This window comes from Globicephala melas, chromosome 15 (genome assembly GCF_963455315.2).
Source record: "Globicephala melas chromosome 15, mGloMel1.2, whole genome shotgun sequence".
Lineage (NCBI taxonomy): Eukaryota > Metazoa > Chordata > Mammalia > Artiodactyla > Delphinidae > Globicephala > Globicephala melas.
In genome coordinates this window covers 64923005-64943734 of record NC_083328.1, presented here as the reverse complement: position 1 = coordinate 64943734, position 20730 = coordinate 64923005, and the positions used below count along the sequence as shown (strand labels likewise).

Genomic DNA, 20730 nt, shown 5'->3' with positions numbered 1-20730 from the left:
ACGGATACTGCTTGAGCATCAGTGCAGCCTATGGCTCCTGGGGGTCTAGCACAGTGCCTGATAAGCACTCAAAGCCATGTCTACCAAATGAATTCATGAGACCCATACCAAGCTCACCCAGAGACAAGCTAATTGACTAGGGTCCTCGTACAACCCAGAACCTCCCGGTGATGAGTATGGGGAATATACTCATCAATCTAGGGACCGACAGAAATTCTCAATACTGCCTAACATTCCATGAATTATCAGAAATGGCTTAAAAGATCACCCTTCAAGAAGCCTGCATTAAGATTATTCACTGATTTATTTCTATGAGAATTATCAGGCAGGAAAGAACCTAGTCAGACATGCTCTCAGGAGAGAGATTACCAGAAAGATGAAAATAACATGAAGCAGCAGCAGATTTCCCATGAATATCACTCAAGCAGACTAACTACATTTGTCTCTTACCTTCGGAAATCTATATTCAAACAGAACAACTATTGGAAGAGAATTTGCTTTAATGACCGTAACCCCAACCACAGGTACATCAAAAACCTTTTCCACTAAAGCTGTTTCACATCTGATAGCAAAGACAAAGTATAAAAAGGTTTAAGTCATGATTCAGCTTCAGTTAAAAGTAACATTTACTAAATACCTACTATGTATCAGAAACTGCTTAGCACTTATATGAACTCCTTTGATCCTCTCAATAACACTGAAAGGCAAAAGTTTATATATATATATATATATATATATGAATGTTTATATTTTTTTTCCAGTAAATGCCATCTACGAATATACACAGTATCATTCCCACAGAAGAGTCTATAGCATTTAAGTCTTGAAAACAAGGTGACAACTGAATTCACAATTTTTAGATCCTTCGGTAATTTAATGTTCTATGCCCTTAGGTCTGTTAGACCTTAAGGTATCCAGGTCTGGTTACGTCCCAGTGACATAACTCATCTACTTTTGCAGATGAGAATACTAAGGGCTGGAGGGGCACCAAATTTCATACAGGGAATCAAACTTAGACTGTCTGTTTAGGTCTAACGCTGTCAACAAATACTAAATGTTATTGTGCACCCAGCCTCTTTTAAGGAATTGGGAATATAGCAGTAGACAAAGTAGATAAAAATTCCTGTCTTCCTGGACATTCGAATGTGAGACTAGAGGAGGGTTCAACTCCACTGGGCCATCTGTTAGCAAAATGATGTGTAGATCAACAGATGTAAATCCTGTCTGGTTTTGCCTATATAATGGGCCCCCAAATCAAGATCCTGAAAAATTAATGCTTTTAATGTATGAACAGGATACATCACGATGAATTCTAACACTAATAAGAGCAAGTAGGACAATTAAGCGTTGCCCAAGATTTATTAATAGATAAAAACCAGACTTTCGAATGAGTAAAGAGCAGCGTGTGATTCAAGATGGGAGAAAATTAAAATGGAAATAGAAAACCAAACGTGACAGCAGACATCAGCAGAGACAGACAGGAGAAGAGAGTAAACAGCATTCCCCCACCACGTCTGCCTTCCTACTGAGGACAGATCTGAAAGGATATCTGTATTATCATGTCCAAGCAACCCGAGGAGAGACTGAACAGCATTCAGCTCTACCAGAAGGTGGTACAGGTCTGGCATGGTGGCCACCACGTGCATCTCCTGAATGATGTCATTTAGGTCCAGCTCAGATTCCATAAACCTAGGAAGGGAAAACAAGACAGCATTATTGAAAGGGAAGGGGTACAATCAGTACTGAGGAGCAAACAGCAACATAATCCAGACAGAGAGACAATCTGTCAAAGTGTCTACAACAGACCAGCCAAGAAGTATGCTCGTCCAAAAATCATACTGTCACACAATTTCCTTGGGAAATCGATTTCCTCATTACAAAAATCAATCTCGGATTCAGATCTCACTACAGGGTTCCCCTTACTCGTGCAGTCACAAGTTGCCTTTTAGAGGCTTCAAAAGCATTTTGCAGCATCAGATGCTCTAACTGCCCACCAGTCCTGTGGATTAGCGACCATTACCCCTTGGAATGGCAATTCACTCTGTTGTCCTGAACATAGTTATCCTACTGATCCAAAAAGGGCTTCTCTTACCTACCACTTCAGATCAAGAGCCAATTATTCCCCTTACCTAAAGGAAAGTACAGGGATTCTGCTGCCATCCAGAAATACCTTCCCCTCCCCCACACCCCTTCCAATGAGCTGATTAAGAGAAAGATCCCAAAGTAAAGTCTGGCATCCTGTAATCACCACCATACCTTAAGTAGCAAGATACTTCACTCACATTTCCACACCTGAACCTTTCCGCAAACCTATGCCCAGGCACAAAGAACAGAACTGCTTTGCATTCACCTCTGCATGCCCTCCCCCAGTGTTTGACATAGAAGAAATGCCCGCTAAGCCTTTGATGAACAAGACAGGAAGGTTTGTTCTGAAAAGGAAATGAGCTAATCCATGTAAAGCAACTGAAAAAATAACTGGCTGAGAGGAATCAGTGGTTAAACACACTCTGGAGCCAGACTGCCTGGCTCTGAACCTCACTTCGCCACTTACTTAGCCTCTCTTTGCCTCAGTTTCTTCATCTGTATAATAAATGGGATAATAAAGTTACCTATCTCATAGGCTACTGTAAAAAGTAAATGAACAAATACACATAAAGCACTTAAAAAATGTCTGACATGCAAAAAGCACTGTACATTTGCTCTCATTTCTATTACTACTACTAACACATATAATATGTCTATCTTCCCTTCCAGAAAGTAAGCTTCTTAAAGACAGGAATTATATCTTTTGTCTCTATGTATCCACAGATGCCTGCTTAACTGAATTGAGGCCACAAAGAAAAGGAACATAAGCAGGGACTCCTGAACCTCCAGATGCTGAGGAGCTGGGCAAATACCACCTCCCCAGAACTCTGGAGATTCTGTAAGAACAAAATCTGGAGACTGTAATTTTTTAAAACATGTCCATAATTTAGACAATATCTTACCACTGTTTTTCTCCATTACCATTTTTAATCATAACATTTATGTAGTTTTTTCTGATTATAAAACACCACTTTTTGTAGAAAACTGGGAAAAGGAAAGAAGAGCCCTCAAAAAGTAAACCGAAATCATCTATGATCTTATTAACCAGAAATAACCATTGATAATACTCTGGTATGTTTAAGTCATTTTTCTCAACTCATAGCCTTCCCCCTGCCTAAAAGTAGCCTACACAGTATACAGTTCTATATATAATTTTTGCTGTTGTTGTTAACATAGTCTGAACAATTCCTCTTATCATTAAACATTCTTCTACAGCAGGAAAAGCCAGTATCCAATAGGGCTGTCAGTCCTTCTTCTCCCTTGGCAAAATCCCTCACTGAGCACAGCATCTCCCCCGCTGAGGCCAGACATGGCTTCAGAATCCTTCTCAACATAGTGTTCCAAGAAAAGACTACCAATCAATCATGGAGAGGGAACAGATTAGGCCTATCTGAAAGTCCTATTCTAAATAATACATTTTAAAAAGCTACATGGTGTTTCCTTGTATAGATGTTCCACAATTTATTTTACCAATCCCCCTTTGTCAGACACTCAGATGGTTTCCAATTTTTTCCTTTATAACAAATGGCACTAAGATGCATGTATTCATAACTATCGTGTGAGGATAATTCCCAGGAAGGAAAGTACCAAGTCAAAGAGTATGCATAATTTAACAGGTTTTGATATATTCTGCCAGAAAGGCACCAATAGTGTATGAACTCCCTGTTTCCCCTCACCCTCTTCAAAAAAAGTATTATCTATTTAAAATCTCCTAATTGAGATGGGAAATGTAACTTTTTTAAATTTTGCTTTTCTGATACCACCACAGTAAAAATTGTGTTAATGTTTACTAGCTATTTGTATTTCTTCTTTGCCCATTTTTATATCCGGGTGTTCATTTTATTATTGATTTATAAGCACTCTATATATTAATGAAATTAATCTCTGTGATATATTGCAAAAAAAAAAAACCCAGAGAAAAATATTTGTCCTTTAACTTGTACATTGTGCTTTTTGACATAAAGGCTTTTAATTACCTTTGCCTTATGAACTCTATTTTACCTGTATGCTGAGCAAGGTTTTTTCTATGCTAAGATCAGATATATGGTGTACTTTTATGTTTATACATTTTTAAATGTTTAGGAGTAATAAAACTAAAATTTATTTCAGTGTATAATATAGGGCAAAGATCTAACTTTATACTCTGCAAATGTCTGGCCAATTGCTCCAATACTATAATCTATCTCTTTTCCACAAATTTGAAGAAATGCCACCTCTATCATACACTAAATTTTAATGTGTACTCTAATCTGTTTATGGGCTTTTCACTCCATTTCATTGATTTGTCTGCAAATTCCTGAGCAAGGACCATACTTGCATAGTGTTACAATATATTTTATATCTGTTACTGCAAAACACTCCTATGTTAGCTTTCTTTTTGAATGCTTCCTTGTCTATTCTCACCTGCTTATTATTCCAAGTAAACTTCAAAATTATTTTTGTCAGACCCCCCCATACCACTTTTTTTTTTTAAGTCTCCTTCCACAGTGCTTACAAATAGATTACCTTTTAAATCACTAGTTCCCCATCACCTAAAGTGTGGAAACCAAATCAGAATCATGACATGGAAGGGCTGGTGCAGACTTCAGATATTCCACGGGGCAGTAGATCTGTTTAATCTTTGAACCTAATGGGCTCAGCAAACCTTTAAGGCTTATTTGCCTTACATGGGTAGTATAAAACAAAACAAAACAAAAAATCTGATTTCTTGAGAGTAACTTGACAAAAGATTTTTGCAGCTCACTGGGAAGAATTAGCAAGGGAGACTGGGCACTAACTAGTAATAAACAAAATCATCTTGCATACAAGGAAGAGATTTGGGGACTTGAGTGATAATTAGTGAATGAATGTCAGCCTGGAGAGAAGCTTCTGGTGGTATCCTGCAGGGCTCCCTCCTTAGGTCTGTTTAGATCAACTATATTATTTTATTGTTATGTTTTGATCAACAACTTGGGTGAAGATATATAAAAGGCAAACTTAACAAATGTCATACAACACAAAGCTTATAGTGAACACAGCAGCTGACAGAATCAATTCAAAAAGTTTCTGACAGGCAATGATGATGGGCCAAATCTAAGAGGAGAAAAATTACCTAGGGTCTACGTGGAGAACGCATTGAACCAAAAAGTCAAGTACAAATACATGGGGCAGGAAAGATACAGTGTAGTAAGAGGACATGTGTAGAAAGGACCTGATGGTTTTACTCAACTGTAACCACAATACAAATCAGACCACCAAACAGTTCTGCCAGGACAGAGACTATTTCTCAGTCATCTCTGGACACCTAGCACTGGGCACACTCCCTGGTCCACTGCAGAAGTTCAGCAGATGCCTTCCAAATGAAGGAGCAGAGGAAAGTAGCTGCCACAAATGCTGTTATGGTTTTAGGCTGCTTAAAAGAAGACAAGATAGTTATGCTGATTAGATGACCATAAAAGTCTGTGACATCTGTTATGGGAACCATACTTTAGGAGGGATATGGAAACTAATTTGGGGAAGCAACTGAGGTTATAAGGAGTCTAGATATCCTCTCACAGGAGGATTTGTTGAAATTCTTTTTCATTCGGAGTTGAAATCTTAAAGAGTCAGAGCTGCCAAATGATGAAATAAGTTTCTCTGGGAAGTTAGATCTTTGTCACTGGGGGTAATTAATAAAAGGTGATATAAAAAAATCAATGATGAGAAGGGAGAAACGGACTGTACCTTTCAGTCCCCTCCAACTTTGAAATCCTTCTTCCAAATATGCAATCTTAATCAAATATCTTTAAGTTTAGAAAGTCAGAAAATTATCACAACAAAACGAGCAGAAAGTCAACTGTGAGCAGGGAAACAGCATAAAAATACCACTGGGGTCCCATGTGACATGAGTAACGAGATATAGTGGGAAATGCCTGGACGTAGGAATGAAATTGACCTGTTACACCCCAGCAACATTATTTACTGGCTGTGTAACCATTAGCAGTGTGTCAATAAGTATGTATGGGCACATACTAGGTGCCAGTCACTGTGCTAGGTACTGAGGATATAACAGATAGCAAAATAATCCCAGTTGCCGTCCTCACCGAACTCCTAGCCTAGCACAAATATAAATAATCTATTACATACAATTCATTGTAAGGATATCCAGCGTTGCCCAGGAAAATTGCCATTGGAACACAGAGCACTGGGCTCCAGCCTTGTCAAGGGAGACAGAATATTAACTAACCTATCTCTAAAACTCAACTTCCTGATCTTCCTATCTGAATTATAGTGAGGATTAAAAGAGATAATAAAATGCCTAACAAGTGTTGGCATGTAGTAGTCAATGAATCTAGATACCCTCAAGTTTGCTACACTATAACAAAGAAAATTCTCTTTTTGCTGACAAAAGTACAAGCCTACTCATTTAAAATCACACACTACAGTATTTGCAGACGGCTGCCTAGGGATTAGGTATACCTTCAGCAACAGATGACTCACAGCTGGGGGGAGAGAATCAAGCTAGAGGTCAACGGGAAAGCAATAGAGCAACATATTAAAACAGTAACCCAGGCTGAGATGGGGTCACTGATTCCATCTGGTAGGATGGAGAATATTCTGCTAGCTTGCCCATGTACATTTGCTTCAGACCAGCAGGATGTTCTCCCTCAACCACAAAAGTGAATTTTAGCAAGTGATCAGCAATGTTCAAAAACACTATAAGAACAACAGAAGCCAACGAGTCCTCCTGCAATCACAAAACCAGCTATAAGTGCACAGACAACATGATGCTTCCTTCACCTGGCTAAATCAGCAGTTCTCAAAGTGTGGTCCTGGGACTGCAGGTGGTGGCTGGAGATCCTTTCAGGGGTTTATAAGATCAAAACTATTTTTACAACAACTCCAAAACATTATTTGCCTTTTTCACTCTCATTCTCTCAGGAGTGTATGGTGGAGTTTCTCAGACAACTATACAACAATGTGATGATACCATTGCCCTAATGGCTAATGAAATGTGTACTTGAATATTCTAGAATTTTCTTAGATAAGTACTTTGGGGTACTCAATAATTTAAGGGCACAAAGGGATCCCGAGACTAAAAAATTTGAGGACCACTAAACTAAATAATCCTGCCCCTGCAAAAATGAAGAGAGAAACTACTAAAGGACTTACTAGGGAAACAGCACACTCTACCAGATGTGATGTTTGGGAGAAAGATCACACAGTGCAAAGTAGAGGCTGCATAAGAGAAGTGTCAATTGAATCTGAAATGCAGCCAAATGAAGAGAGGCATTTTTTGGTATGCAATCAAAATGACAATTGCATATATGGGAAAATAAATTTGAATGTTTCTGATCTCAACCGGAAAGTTTCATTCAAATATGCTCTAGCAATTTTCATTTTAATTGCACCTTGCTGGTCTAGAGAATTATAAAAGACACTGCACCAATAAGAATTCAAGAACTCAAGGTTAAAACACAATGTAGTTTCCTAACTGCTTTTGGACGTAAAAAAAAAAAAAATGTTCTTTATGTATAATTTCAATTTTCAAATGTTTAGATTTTAAAACTAAAATAGTATATAAATTTTGTGTGAATGGAAAACACTGTTGATATTTTTAAATAAAACAACATTTTCTTAAAACCAGTTCATGAATTGTAACAATATAGCATCTGTCGTACCTAAGATGTAGATGGTGAACATAAGCTGCAGAAACTCGCTGCTCTAAAATGACAAGTATACCTACCAAGCGGGCAAAGGTAATACTGCCATTCCAAGAAGTAAATTGGATTTCTTAAATTTCCAGTGTCATCAACTTGTGGCATAGCTGCCTCATAATGTATCCTTGGGTTCCAAGCAATAGGGATGTAGTAAATATGACATCAACTATATAAGATCTCTCTTGTTTACTGAGTGCCTACAGTATGGCAGGTACCGTGCTAGGTACTACAGAGACAAACAATACACACCAACTAAAAGGAACACAGAGTCTAATGCAGGAAGACTGCTGAGTAAAGAAATAACAATAAAACAAATGGCAAAGATGTTGAGAGATCAAATTCACTGTGGGCAAGAACGTAGGGAAAGAGACCTGCTGGTGACAGAACTAAAGGATATGGTGGGGAATTTGGCAGTAGCTATCAAAGTTTAAAACGCACATGCCCTTCAATCTGGGAATTCAACATTTAGATGTGTATCCTATAGAAATACATGTACACTAAGACACATGTACACAGAGGTTCACTACAGCATTGTTCATAAAAACCAATATTTAAAATAACCAAATGTCCATCTATAGAAACATAATAAATGAATCATGGTATCTCCAAACCATGAAATGCTATGCACCAGGCACAAAATATAAGGTAAATATGCATGCACCAACATTGAAAGATCTTCCGTTATGTGACCAAAAAAATCAAGGTGCAGAATATGTACAGTATGATTTAGGTAGGAGAAAAATATTTGCATATTTATATATATGTAAATAAGTGTACAGAAAACAATCAAAAAGGATACTCACAGAAGTGTTCACAGGCGCTATCTCTAAGTACAGGAATGGAAAGGGGATCAGTGCAGTGAAGGACAGCTTTCATTTTTCATTCTACTATGCACTATTGGTATTTTTTACGATGACAATCTATCCATGTATTACTTATATAATCACACACACACACACACACACACACACACACACACACACACACACAGCAGTATGACAAGTGCAATTACTGCTGCATGACAGAGGTCAGCACAAAAACTGATAGGACTCTGGTGTGGGGAAAGCTGAGCTCTGATCTAGCTACTCCTACTGTCAAAGGGGGCTGTGGCCCAAGTCCAGTAACCGGGTTCTCCCCTCTCCACCTCCTCATCCACAGTACAGAGAGAATGTAGTGGACCACATTAGCCTTACCAAGTTGCCATGACAACAGGATGCCCTCTGATAACTCTGTGCCTTTGTTCCTGCTAGTCACATTGCCTGGCATGCCTTTCCATGTTTTCTGCCTAACTAAAATCAAAATCATTCTTCAAGGCCCAGCTCAAATACCACCTCTTCTGTGAAGTCTTCAATAGCCCCCGATGTGGTATCCACTGCTTCTCCTCTTTGCTCCCACAGTACTTTGCTTGTATTTCTTTTAAAGTATACTTCCTTCTACCATGCATTTATAGTCAGTCTCCCTAGTAACCTTTAAACTTGAGTGCAAAGACTATACTATTCAACTCCTAATTGCCTAGGGGTTAGGCATATTAAGATTCATTAAAAGTGCATGTCCTAGGAGGGAGGGAGGAAGGGAGGAAAAGAGAGATTTAGGACATTAAAATCTGTATAAATATGAAAATCCATTTACTTAGGATTCAAAACTGATGCAAAGTTATCAGACTCCTCATTACAGCACTTCACAGTGCACTGAGGAGCTGGTGTAGTAACAACCATATTAACTATCATTTCATGAGCACTTACTATGTGGCAGATACTGAGCTAAACACTTGCCATTATTCTCATTTATTCTTCACAACCACCCTGTGAGGAAGGTACTATTTCTTTATACAGATGAGACACCTGAGGCTAAGAAAGGAGAAATGACTTACTCAAGGTCATGTGGGAGTCACACCCATATTTGTCTAACCCCAAAGCCTTTGACATTTCTCAACAGTAAAGCTATCACTAATGGCAGCCATGGTCAGTCTTCCTGGGGCCTTGAGAAGAGTAATGCAAAAAAGAGTTAACATAACAGGCCTGATCCTTAGAAGGGCCTGGTCCTAGGCTGGCAGCTGGGAACCTGGCTTTTGAAACAATTCCTAAGTGATAAGGTTGCTTTGCCCATCTGGGGCACTGAACATCTGCTTTCCTTCTGTGAGTCTGGAATTTTGGTAGCTGTTGCTGGCAGAGAATGCTATGATCTGTCTTCAATAAATACCCTGGTCTCAGAGTCTCAAATGGGCTTTCCTAACAGAAACACTGCACATGTGATGATGTATTTCACTGCTGGAAAAAGGAGCAGGCCTGTTGACCCCTCCCAGTGGAAGGGAGAAAACACAGGAAGCCTGTACATGAATTTCTCCAAACTGCCTGATGTGTCTTTTCCCCTTGCTGATCATATTGTGTATCCTTGAGTACCACTGACTCCGAGTCCTGTGAGTACTTTTAGTGATTTCCCAAACATGTGGGTCATCCTGGGAACACAAAATACACAAAGAGCAAAACAAAATAGCAAACAAAACATCTCAGAGGAGAAAGGGCAAAAACAGCAAAACAGAGACTTACTTCTCTGGATTGTCTGGAAACTTGATCCGCAACTCTTGGTTTTTATATGATCTTTTTTCAAATGTAAGGATCATCTTCTTCACTGAGCTTTCATCCAATGGTTCTTCCTGGGGTAAAGAGACAAATGCAACAATTTCAGTCCAAAGGGATTTCTTATTCACTAATCACTACTTCTTTCCCATGGCTCTTACATGCCATTCTGCCCCTCACCTTTCTGGATTAACTGTACAGTAAATACTTTATCTCCCCCATTAGAATGAGGGTTAAGGGTGTACATCACATGCTACTTTGTATCATCACTCTGTGTGTCTCACATCTAGCACAGGAAGTTCAACTTAAGGTATTAAAGACTCACTCATTCAACAAATATTTCTTGAGCATACTGTATGGCATGGAGTAAGCAACGATACTAAATGAATATTGTTTAATATTTATTTCGTCCTTCTCTTCTGTTGTACAGGTAAGATAACATTTAGAAGTTTAAAGAACTTGTTCAAGGTCAAACCCTGAGTCAGTGGCAGTGCCCCTCAATCTTTTCCCTACACCGGGGGTCAGCAAACTATGGTCCATACGTCAAATTCAACTTATAGCCTATTTTTGTACACCCATAAGAATGGTTGTTAATTAGCAATAGTCACTGCTTTGTGTTTCTTATATTATACATTACTGTATCTAGTCCTTACTAGCTACTGAGAAGGGTATCAGACAGGTACCTGGAATCCCGATACAGCAACAAGAATTTAGTAACCTCGCTCAGAGGAAGCATAAAAAAACTAGCAGACCATACAGAATATTCTTACTTCATACACTGGAATAATACCTACAAAGGTAAATAAAGTGAATTTTTGAAAACAGAATCATTCGCCCCCCCCAAAAAAAATCTACACTAAAGTTTCAGAAATGTTTTTTCCTCAGTTTAGTTCCCAGTTTAAAGTAATGTGCTGCAGTGCACTCTGCCTCTCTAACACTCTCCCAACTCCTAGCTTCGTAACTTTGTAGTCACTGACCAAAACTCACACCTAAAAGCAATAAAGAAACTGCTATTAAGAGAACCAGAAGGGCTTCCCTGGTGGCGCAGTGGTTGAGAGTCTGCCTGCTGATGCAGGGGACACGGGTTTGTGCCCTGGTCCGGGAAGATCCCACATGCCGCGGAGCGGCTGGGCCCGTAAGCCATGGCCTCTAAGCCTGTGCGTCTGGAGCCTGTGCTCCGCAACGGGAGAGGCCAAAACAGTGAGAGGCCCGCGTACCGCAAAAAAAAAAAAAAAAAATGGAGAACCAGAAATAGATCCTTTTGGAAATCACTGAATCATCTCATAATTTTTTAAGTACCTAAAAATGTTAGCTATGAAAGCACTGAATCATCTCATAATTTTTTAAGTACCTAAAAATGTTAGCTATTAAATTTAGATTTTGGCATATTGAGGTTCTTTTTTAAATTTACTTATTTTATTTTTGGCTGTGTTGGGTCTTCATTGCTGCGTGCGGGTTTTCTCTAGTTGCGGTGAGCGTGGGTTACTCTTTGTTGCGGAGCACAGGCTCTAGGTGCACAGGCCTCAGTAGTTGTGGCTCGCAGGTTCTAAAGCGCAGGCTCAGCAGTTGTGGAGCACGGGCCCAGTTGCTCCGTGGCATCTTTTCGGACCAGGGCTCGAACCCATGTCCCCTGCATTGGCAGGCGGATTCTTAACCACTGCGCCACCAGGGAAGCCCCGACATATTGAGTTTTAAGTGGGAGATACCTATACATTCATTTTGGGCATGACACCTTTCTTAGATTTTATCAATGACTCCTGGACCCTGAGGTACTCTGTTGGAACCCCACCCGCTCCCCAGTGTCTACAGCTTTAAGGAGAGGTACCCTGACTTGGTAAAAAAACTGAAGTCAGTGCCCTGACTCAGTCAGGACTCAGAGCTTAGCTTCACTACTTACTACCCACGTGGCAATGTTACTTTGCTGAATATAATCTTCAAACCCTCACCAAGTCTAATTGATTCTACCTCATAAGTGAATTCATCCACTTGGCATTTAGAATAAAGTCCCAAATCCTTCACATGACCTGTATAAGGAAGGCCTGGCAGGATTTGGCCCAGTAATCTCTCCAACCCCAAACCTCTGTTAGTGGCCCATGTCTGCTTATTCACTGTTGACTCTCCAGTGCCCATGATAGGGCCTGGCACACAGGAGACATCCAATGAAGATCTGTTGAAGGAAGGAAGGAAGGAAGGAAGGAAGGCAGGGATAAAGGGGAAAACTACTTTAGGTCATCATAGAGATGACCTAAAGACATGAGGTACATAAAATTGTTTTATAAACTATATGACACTCTATTAATATAAGCTGTTATTGTAACTATTAGCATGATTGTTAATGTACCCAACTTATCACTGGGATTTAACTAAAATAATTTAAATTGCTAGGAAAGGGTTAAATCACTTTCAAGCAATCTCAGTACCTACAGCTTTTCTTTCCCTTAGCTAACATCCTGCCAACCCTGTAGGAAAAAACTTTATTAGTGTTAATAATACAGCTCTCATAGGATTCCCAAAGTCTTAGCCTCTCCAGGGTTTGGCCTTCCCTCCTTTAATTTCTCTCCAACACTGGGGGAAAACCGAATTATCAGTCTTAGTCATCAGCCACAGCAGTATCTCTAATAGCTCAACGTCAGAAACCAGAGGGAGATTTCAGAAAGATGAATGCTGGTGATGTAGCACAAAAAGGACAATAATATTTTACAAGTTCACCTGACTTTACAGGGGCAAACATCACTTGTTTTTCATCAAATGGGACTTTGGTGGCAGTGAGAAAATAACTCCTGGACTTGTGGCCTTCCATGCGTCATTTTTACAAAGCGACCTCTTTTTCCCTATCCCTTAACAGAAGGGCTGGTCCCACATCCCATTTCTGTCTTCCAGGCTAGAAACCTTATACCCATGACAGCTACTATCCTAATCCTCCACTACCAGCCTTGCCCGGCACGGGAATTATACCTGCCAATTAACTGCTGCTGCAGGGCTAACAGATTGATCAGAAGCTAGTAAGGAGTGAGGGAGAGAGGGAGGATGTGCTACACACACTGTTTGTCTAAGGCTGGCAGGGCTGCTGCCCTCAGAGAGGAAATCCAAGACTGTTTCTCACCACAGATTTCCAAAGTGTCACCATCTCTTAGGGGCAGACCACCGAATTACCACTGGTAGAAATCCTAATGAGGAGAGAGTTACTGTCATAACACAATAAAGACCTTTTTGGAATATGAATCAATTTTTTTTTCTTCTCAGATTCACACTCCAGCTTCAGTTTTTAAATCCAAACTTAGCATCAAGTCTTTAAGGGAACCAAAAAACAGCTGGCTCTTAAGAATCTAATTCATACTGAACAAAATGTCAGAGTGAAATTACATACAAGTTAACACTTAAGGATTTAAAGAGACACAAAGGTAAGGTCACATTATTTTTAATCACTGATATTTTACCTCTATTCTTTTCAGCTTCATTCATCTATTCATTCAATAAATACTTGTTAAGGGCCTACACCAAGTTCTAGGCATTGCTCTGAATGCTAGAGATACAGCTGTGAACAAAACAGAGCCAGTCCCTGTTTTCAACAGAGGTTGGGGAGAGGACAACAAATGAGTAAAATAACAAACAGGAATTTCAGATCATGATAAGTGCTGTGAAGACAGTATACAGAATAAAGTGATAAGAGAATAAGAGAACGACTTGCAGGGCTACCTCAGAGACAGGAACGACTTCCCTGAGGAAGAAACACCTGAACTGAGACCTGAATGAGAAGAAACCAGTCATGTAAAAAGCATCAGGGGAAGAAAAGCATGCCAGCAGAGGACACAGAAGTAAAAAGGCTCAGAGACAGGAGTCAGTGCAAAGGCCCTAAGGCACCTTGAGGAGCAGCAAATATAGAAAGGGCCTTGGGTATCTCCTTCCCTAAACCATATTTTTTCAGTCACATCTAAATACCTAATCCCCTAACTGTGCCTTTAATTTCTTCAACTTCGTTGCTTTGCGAAGGCCATCTCAACTGCCTGAAAAGCCCTTCCTCCACTTGTTTGACAAAATTCTACTCCTCTTTCAAAGACTATTGACTGTACTTAAAAATGAGTGCCCTCAATGTGTCCTCAGTACTGGCTAGGAAGCCTCTCTGACCCTCCTCAGTCCATACTAATTGCCCCACAGTTCAGTGCTTGGGCCTCGATTATAATATATAATCAAGAATAATTTAAAAACTCTATCTGTAATGTTCTTTACAGTTTGTAAGATGCTTTCCCAACTCCATTATTCCACTTAACCTTCATGTCAACACTGTGAAATAAGTATTCTTAACCCCATTTTACAGATTAAGCTGGGAAGTTCAGGGAAATTAAGCATTTAGCACTGAATTACACTCTACAGATGCTGTGTCAGGGCCGAGCATCTGAGCTCCAAGCCCAGCTCTGCCACCTTACCTCTTCCTCTTCCTCCTCACCCTCTCTGTCAATGATTTGAAGCAGCCGTTTTTTGTCATCATCTGCTTCTTCTACCACAGTCATTTCCTCCTCCCGAAAGCGGCCACGCTCTCGAGTACCAGCTTGTCTCCGACGCATCTTCAGCTCTTCCTCTTCATCATCCCGGGGACGTTTTGTGCCCCTGTTGGGCTAAGGAAGAGAAAAAAGAAACACAGGATTTGAGAGCTGGAAAATATGTATAAGGGCATACATACCAAGCATTCTAAAAGTTTTCGGAATTCCCTGACTGAAAAACACCAGAGCATACAATTTCTCCCACAGAATGAAGTAAAGCTCTAAGTGGTTATTTCTCAGACCTGCAACGATTCTATAAATACATGATTACAGTCACCTACAAGGTAGCTGGTTTTTGTTACAAGTATTTTTCAATATGTAAAGTTTAGCACTTCACAGAAGTTCCTGTATATACAGAAATCACGGGGAACAAGGCTACTTTGAGAAGGGAACGCTGGGTTAAGCTCAATTTACTAGTTAGGATTCAGTCCCCAACACCAATCCCTTAGTACCTGGTTTTAATTCAGATTTAAAAAAGATTATAGTCACTCACAAGTAATTCAAACAGAGAATATTACATACACAACTTCCAAGGGTCTACAACATTCTAAATTCCTACTTTCCAGCAGAGTAGAGTAAGGCCCAGAGGTCAAGTATTACCCAAGGTCACAAAGCCAGGAGCAGCACTGAAAATAGAACGGCACTTCCGGACTCCTAGTCCAGGGCTTTTCCCACCGCACTGTTAGGGTCTCATTCTCCCTCTGACAATGCAATCCATGGAGGAGTTTTTACAATTGCTTGCCATTCAGCTGGAATAAAACAGGGCACTACTGAAATGGGCCTCAGAACTGAGGAAAAAGAGCACCGCACTAGATATCAAACAGCCCAATATCTCCATTCAGCTCGAGTTACTACTGTGCAACTTTGGGCACATCATTTAACCTCTCTAAGCCTTACTTTCCTCATCTGCAAGTGGAGATTATCATCCTTTTCTCCCTGTGAACTTCAGAAAAGATGTTCTTGTGTGTATTTTAAAAATTTTTTTCAGCTTTATTGGGATATAACTGACATATAATTTGTGCAAGTTTAAGGTGTACAACATGATGATTTGATTCATATATATTTTGTGAAATGATACCACAATAAGGTTAGTTAATACCTCTATCACCTCACATAATTACCTTTCCCCACCACCACTGATGGTGAGAACATTTAAGATCTCAGCAACTTTCAAGTATACGATACAGTATTATTAACTACAGTCACTCTGCTATACATTAGGTCCCCAGACCTTATTTACCTTATAACTGGAAGTTTGTCCCAAACGGTGGCAAACTGTAGTGAAAGAACAGTAAACTATAACAATACTAAACAAATATATAAAATTATTACTATGAGTTAATTAATCCAAATGATTCTGTCTTCCCCAACACAAAACATTTGTGTTAGGCTCTTCAACGAGCTTTTCTTTATCTGTTACAATAACTGCACACACCAACAGTGTGCTAGGTACAATGTGGTATGTTACTACCAAAGTGAAGAAAATGCTATATTCACTGCCAGCCTGCTAAGTTGCTTTTGGTGATAACAGACAAATTTCTATTATACATGATACACATCTCACCCTGTGACTTATAACCCACACTGTTACTGAACTCTGCTACCCGAGTGGTACAAAGGCATTCCCCTCTATATTCATGTACCCTGCTGATTCCACATACCAGGTGCTTCAGTAAGTCTAAGCATACGACATTGCTTAGAAAACTCACATTAGACAATTCGGTTTGTGGGGTACCACCTGCTATTTTTCACTCTGTTCCTGAGTCTCCCTGGGATGGATTAAAATTTCATATGATCACACTCTATTTCCATAAATATAAAAATTACAAAAATCTGTTGTCATCATTACTAGTCTACACGTTTAAAAAAAAGAAGAAGAAAAAGAAAAAGGAAATCAACATGCCAGTAACCAAAGAGTACAAAAAAAGGAGGTGGTGGTTTTCATGTGAGGAGAAGGAGGTAGCTTGCTCCTAAAGGAGGGCAGGCTTCAAACTAGGTAGCGCCACAGCAGGTAAGGAACTTCAGCCCTCTGGGAGCACTAATTCTTTCAGGCTCCTAAAACAAGCCCTGCTGCGGTTCTGATTAGTGTGAGCCTATTGCAGCAGCCAAATCAAAGCATGAGCTCCACAGTCCTCCACGGAGAGGAGATTTCTGGACTGTTTATCTCAGCGCAGAGAGAAAAGGCAGTGGACCACAATTAAAAGGAGAAAGCTAAATACTGCCACAGTTAAGAAATGCAAAAAAAAGAACAATGGCAATGTCTCTTTTGAACACATCTTCCAATCCACTTCTGTAAAACAAACATTTCAGAGGTCCGGGAGGAGTTTCATTTTTACCACTAATAATTTCCACTGAAATAGCACTTTCCTTCTGCAGAACTTAAAGCACTCCTTTTAATCTTCACCCCATCTCTGGGGATGAGAAGTAGTTAACAGTTCTATTTTATAAGCAGGGAGACAGGATGCCTGAGATCCTTTAATAAACTCTTGCAAAGACAACCTGGTGCCTTCTAAAAGTTGAAACTGATCTCTGGGAAGTTTGCCAATTTCCATGATTCCAGGACCCTAGCTGAGACAGATCTGAGGGACTTTCAGGCAAGAACATATAAACATAAGTCATACAAGACGTTAGGCAAGTTAAAATAATATTTGTTAAACCATTCATTCAACAAATAATTTATTAAAGAATTCCAAGGCTTGAAGGATCCTCAAGTAATCAGCCTGGCCTAGTACCAGTCCCAGGCTTCCATTAGGGTAATGTCTAAATAGGGACACAGGGATAGACAGGGCTAGAACGGATTCTTGAGACAAGATAGCTTTGCTAATCTTTGTGAATAGTCTAAGCACATTCCTAAGAGGGCAACCTTTAGGTTTAGCCACTGTATCTCCAATTTCCTTCCCCCTCATACAGGGTATTCGGCTTTAGCTCCCCTCATGGAGGACAACTCTGTAGCAGAGCACAGCAGAACCCATCCCACTGGGATGCTTTGACATGGTTCCTTGACAAACATAACAGCTCCCACCTCCCTCTCCAACAGATGGATAAGCCTCCCAAAGTCCCAATATATTTTATTTCAGCATTTTTCTCTCCCAAGGCAAAATTTTAAAAACTTCTGTTCTTTACTTCTCTACTCAACTCTCAATTCTTTTTCAGATACTAACCCTCCAAATAGAGAAGTTCCTACTCATTTCTGAAATTTGACCATTCTGAATAATAAAGGTTAAAATTCATTTCTTTAACAAATATATAATAAGTGCCAACTATATATAAGGCACTGTGCTGGGGACTGGGGACACATGGCATAAAGACAAACATTGCTTTGCTATCAAGGGGCTTAACAATCTAGGACATAGCAGTCCAATCAAAATATAATACAAGCCATAGATATAATTTAAAATTGTTTTAGCAGCCAAACAAAAAAAGAAACAGATGAAATTAATTTCAATATTTTATTTAATCCAATATATCTAAAATATTACCTTTTCAACATGTAATCAATATAAAAAATTACTAATGAAGTATTTTACTTTTTTTTTTTAATACTAAGTCTTTGGAATTTGGTAGATGTATTTTACACTCGTGGTGTATCTCAACACAGAACCAGCCCTATTTCATGTGCCCAACAGCCATGTGCAGTGAGTGGCTACCATACTAGACATCCCAGGTTTAGGGAATTTTCATCTGAGGGGTTCCTGTTCCCTGATAATGTCAAAATGAAATTGGATTTCTGGCCACACTGAATGAAATAGGGACTCATATACAGCTGAAGTCCTATTTGTGAAAGATCCCCATTAAAATCTGTGAAGCTAACAACACCCTGCCCCAGAAATAAACTTCTAGATTATATTTACCAGTATTCACCACTGAGAGAGTGATCAGTTATACAAAACAAAGCAAGAATATGTAAGTGGGGAAGAACCTAGGAACTGCCGAACTGATTTCACTACAGAAGAGACAAAGGACTCTGGATCCAGAAAGGCAGCACTCACAGCCTGTCAGGGAGGTCATCAGCTCAGGCCTGAGCTCTCCTTGCGTTTTACACAACCAATCCCAAGAGGATTAAGCCAGTCTTACCAGTCACCTTTAGAGATTAATTTGTTTTGGTATCTGAAAGGTGTTTGGAATCCCTCAAGATGAAGGAATGACAAAAGAAATTGTTCTTAATAAAGTCATTTCTCTGCTTCTGCTGCCCACAGCAGAAAAATGATTAACTCTTAACTTCTGATGTACTAGAACATCAGCCTTTTAAGGATTTTTACAATCTTCTACATTCCCTGCCTTATTCCCAATAGGTGGCGAGCGGAATAAATGCTCACTAAGCATTTGCCACCATCCAACCACACAGCTGGTACCCTTTCTAGGATACACAAAGGATTCCCACTTGCTCAAAGCTTATAGGAAGCTCCAAGAATATACATATAATATGTCTTTACTTTCCAAAAATCTTGATGCCTTGTGTGTGTTTGTGTGTGTATGATGGATGATATATATACCCATCCCCCTAGAAATAGAAATCAAGACATCTCCATGAAAGCTTTGAAAGAATTAAAAAATTAAATAAGCAATCTGCCTAGACTAGTCCCTGCATACCCAGACAATATCCAACCTAAGCTTTAGGTTTCATTTCTCTCCCCCCCCCCTTTTTAATTAAAAAGCAGTGAGAAGCTGTAGCTATAATGAGGGACTGTGGGAAAATGCAGTTATATTGGGCTCAAAGTAATGTACCATAGGAAGAGGCTACATCAGCAGAACGAATCCTAAATTAAAACTCCACTATGAAACCAACCCCATTTCCTCTGAGCATGCAATCTATATTATCGCATTTATGGTCTGTCTCGACCTCAATTAGACTTGGGGGTGGGGGAGAAGAAAGGGGACTTCTATAATAAGCAATAATGGTATCATTATGATAAATTATGAAAACACACAGTGCAATTATTAATGTGAAGAGCACATTTGTACCAGGCTATAACAATGTAGATGTATACTGCGAGGGAACATCTAAATATAGCTCAATATTCCATGTTACCTGGCTAAGAAGTGGAGTAATTTTCATAAAATGTACTTTCATGTTAATGGAAGAAAAATATGTTCAATTTTATTAAGGAAATGGAAAAATTCAAAGGAAATCTTCTATTAACTTTATAATAAACCAGGAATTCTTCACCTAGCATCAAGAAGGTCACATATCTTCAGAAAAGGGCCTTCCAAGTGGGGGCATAAAGTGCTGTTTCCTAAATATCAAACAATGGGAAAGACTCAAATGTGAGCTGAAAGAGATAATCTAGTTTATCCCTCTTTTTACAGAAATAGGGAAACCTGAGCTCGGTGGGTTTAAGCACCTTGTCTGTGGTAGGCAATAATATAAGCCTTCTAATTCCCAATATAATTTGTCTCCTCCTTCGCTATACTAACTAGTCATTCCTAACCTGTGTGCAATGGTGATATCCTGTTTGGAGAATGAATTTTGGAGTCAGATTTTCCTAAATTCAAATCCTGGTCCCTCTACTTAGCAGCCCTGGGAAGTAACTTACCCATTCCAGGCTTGAGTTTTCTCAATCTATAAACTAGGAACAACCCGCACTTTCACACAGACGTTTTATATATATATATATATGTATGTACATAAAGGCCAATGTTTCTAAAGTGCTAAACACAGTTTAGCCCACAGAAGACAATACGTGTATCTCTCCTGGACACACCTGACTTAAAATCAAAGAACCTCAAGGTTGGAGAGGGTGTTGACCATTAATAGGTGTTAAAACAAGGATCCCATTTTTAACGTCAAAATATTTGACAGACCCCACCCCAGCTGCACTTTTTTAGTATCCAGTAATTGAGAAAATACACAAT

General features: G+C 39.5%; 1 protein-coding gene across 9 annotated transcripts in view; it reads right to left on the bottom strand.

Annotated features, from left to right (window-relative positions):
• The window catches only part of CTNNBL1 (catenin beta like 1), a 192051-nt gene that overhangs the window by 147907 nt on the left and 23414 nt on the right, over positions 1-20730 (bottom strand). For all 9 annotated transcript variants that reach the window (XR_009558906.2, XM_060284238.2, XM_060284240.1 and 6 more), the window contains exons 2-4: positions 14764-14952; positions 10310-10416; positions 1550-1689 (exon numbers count right to left, since the gene is read on the bottom strand). Coding sequence is in view for 8 of the 9 variants with exons in the window: in XM_060284238.2 (XP_060140221.1) it covers positions 1550-1689; positions 10310-10416; positions 14764-14952 (436 nt within the window). In the remaining variant the exon portion in view is untranslated. The remainder of the gene's footprint in view (positions 1-1549; positions 1690-10309; positions 10417-14763; positions 14953-20730) is intronic.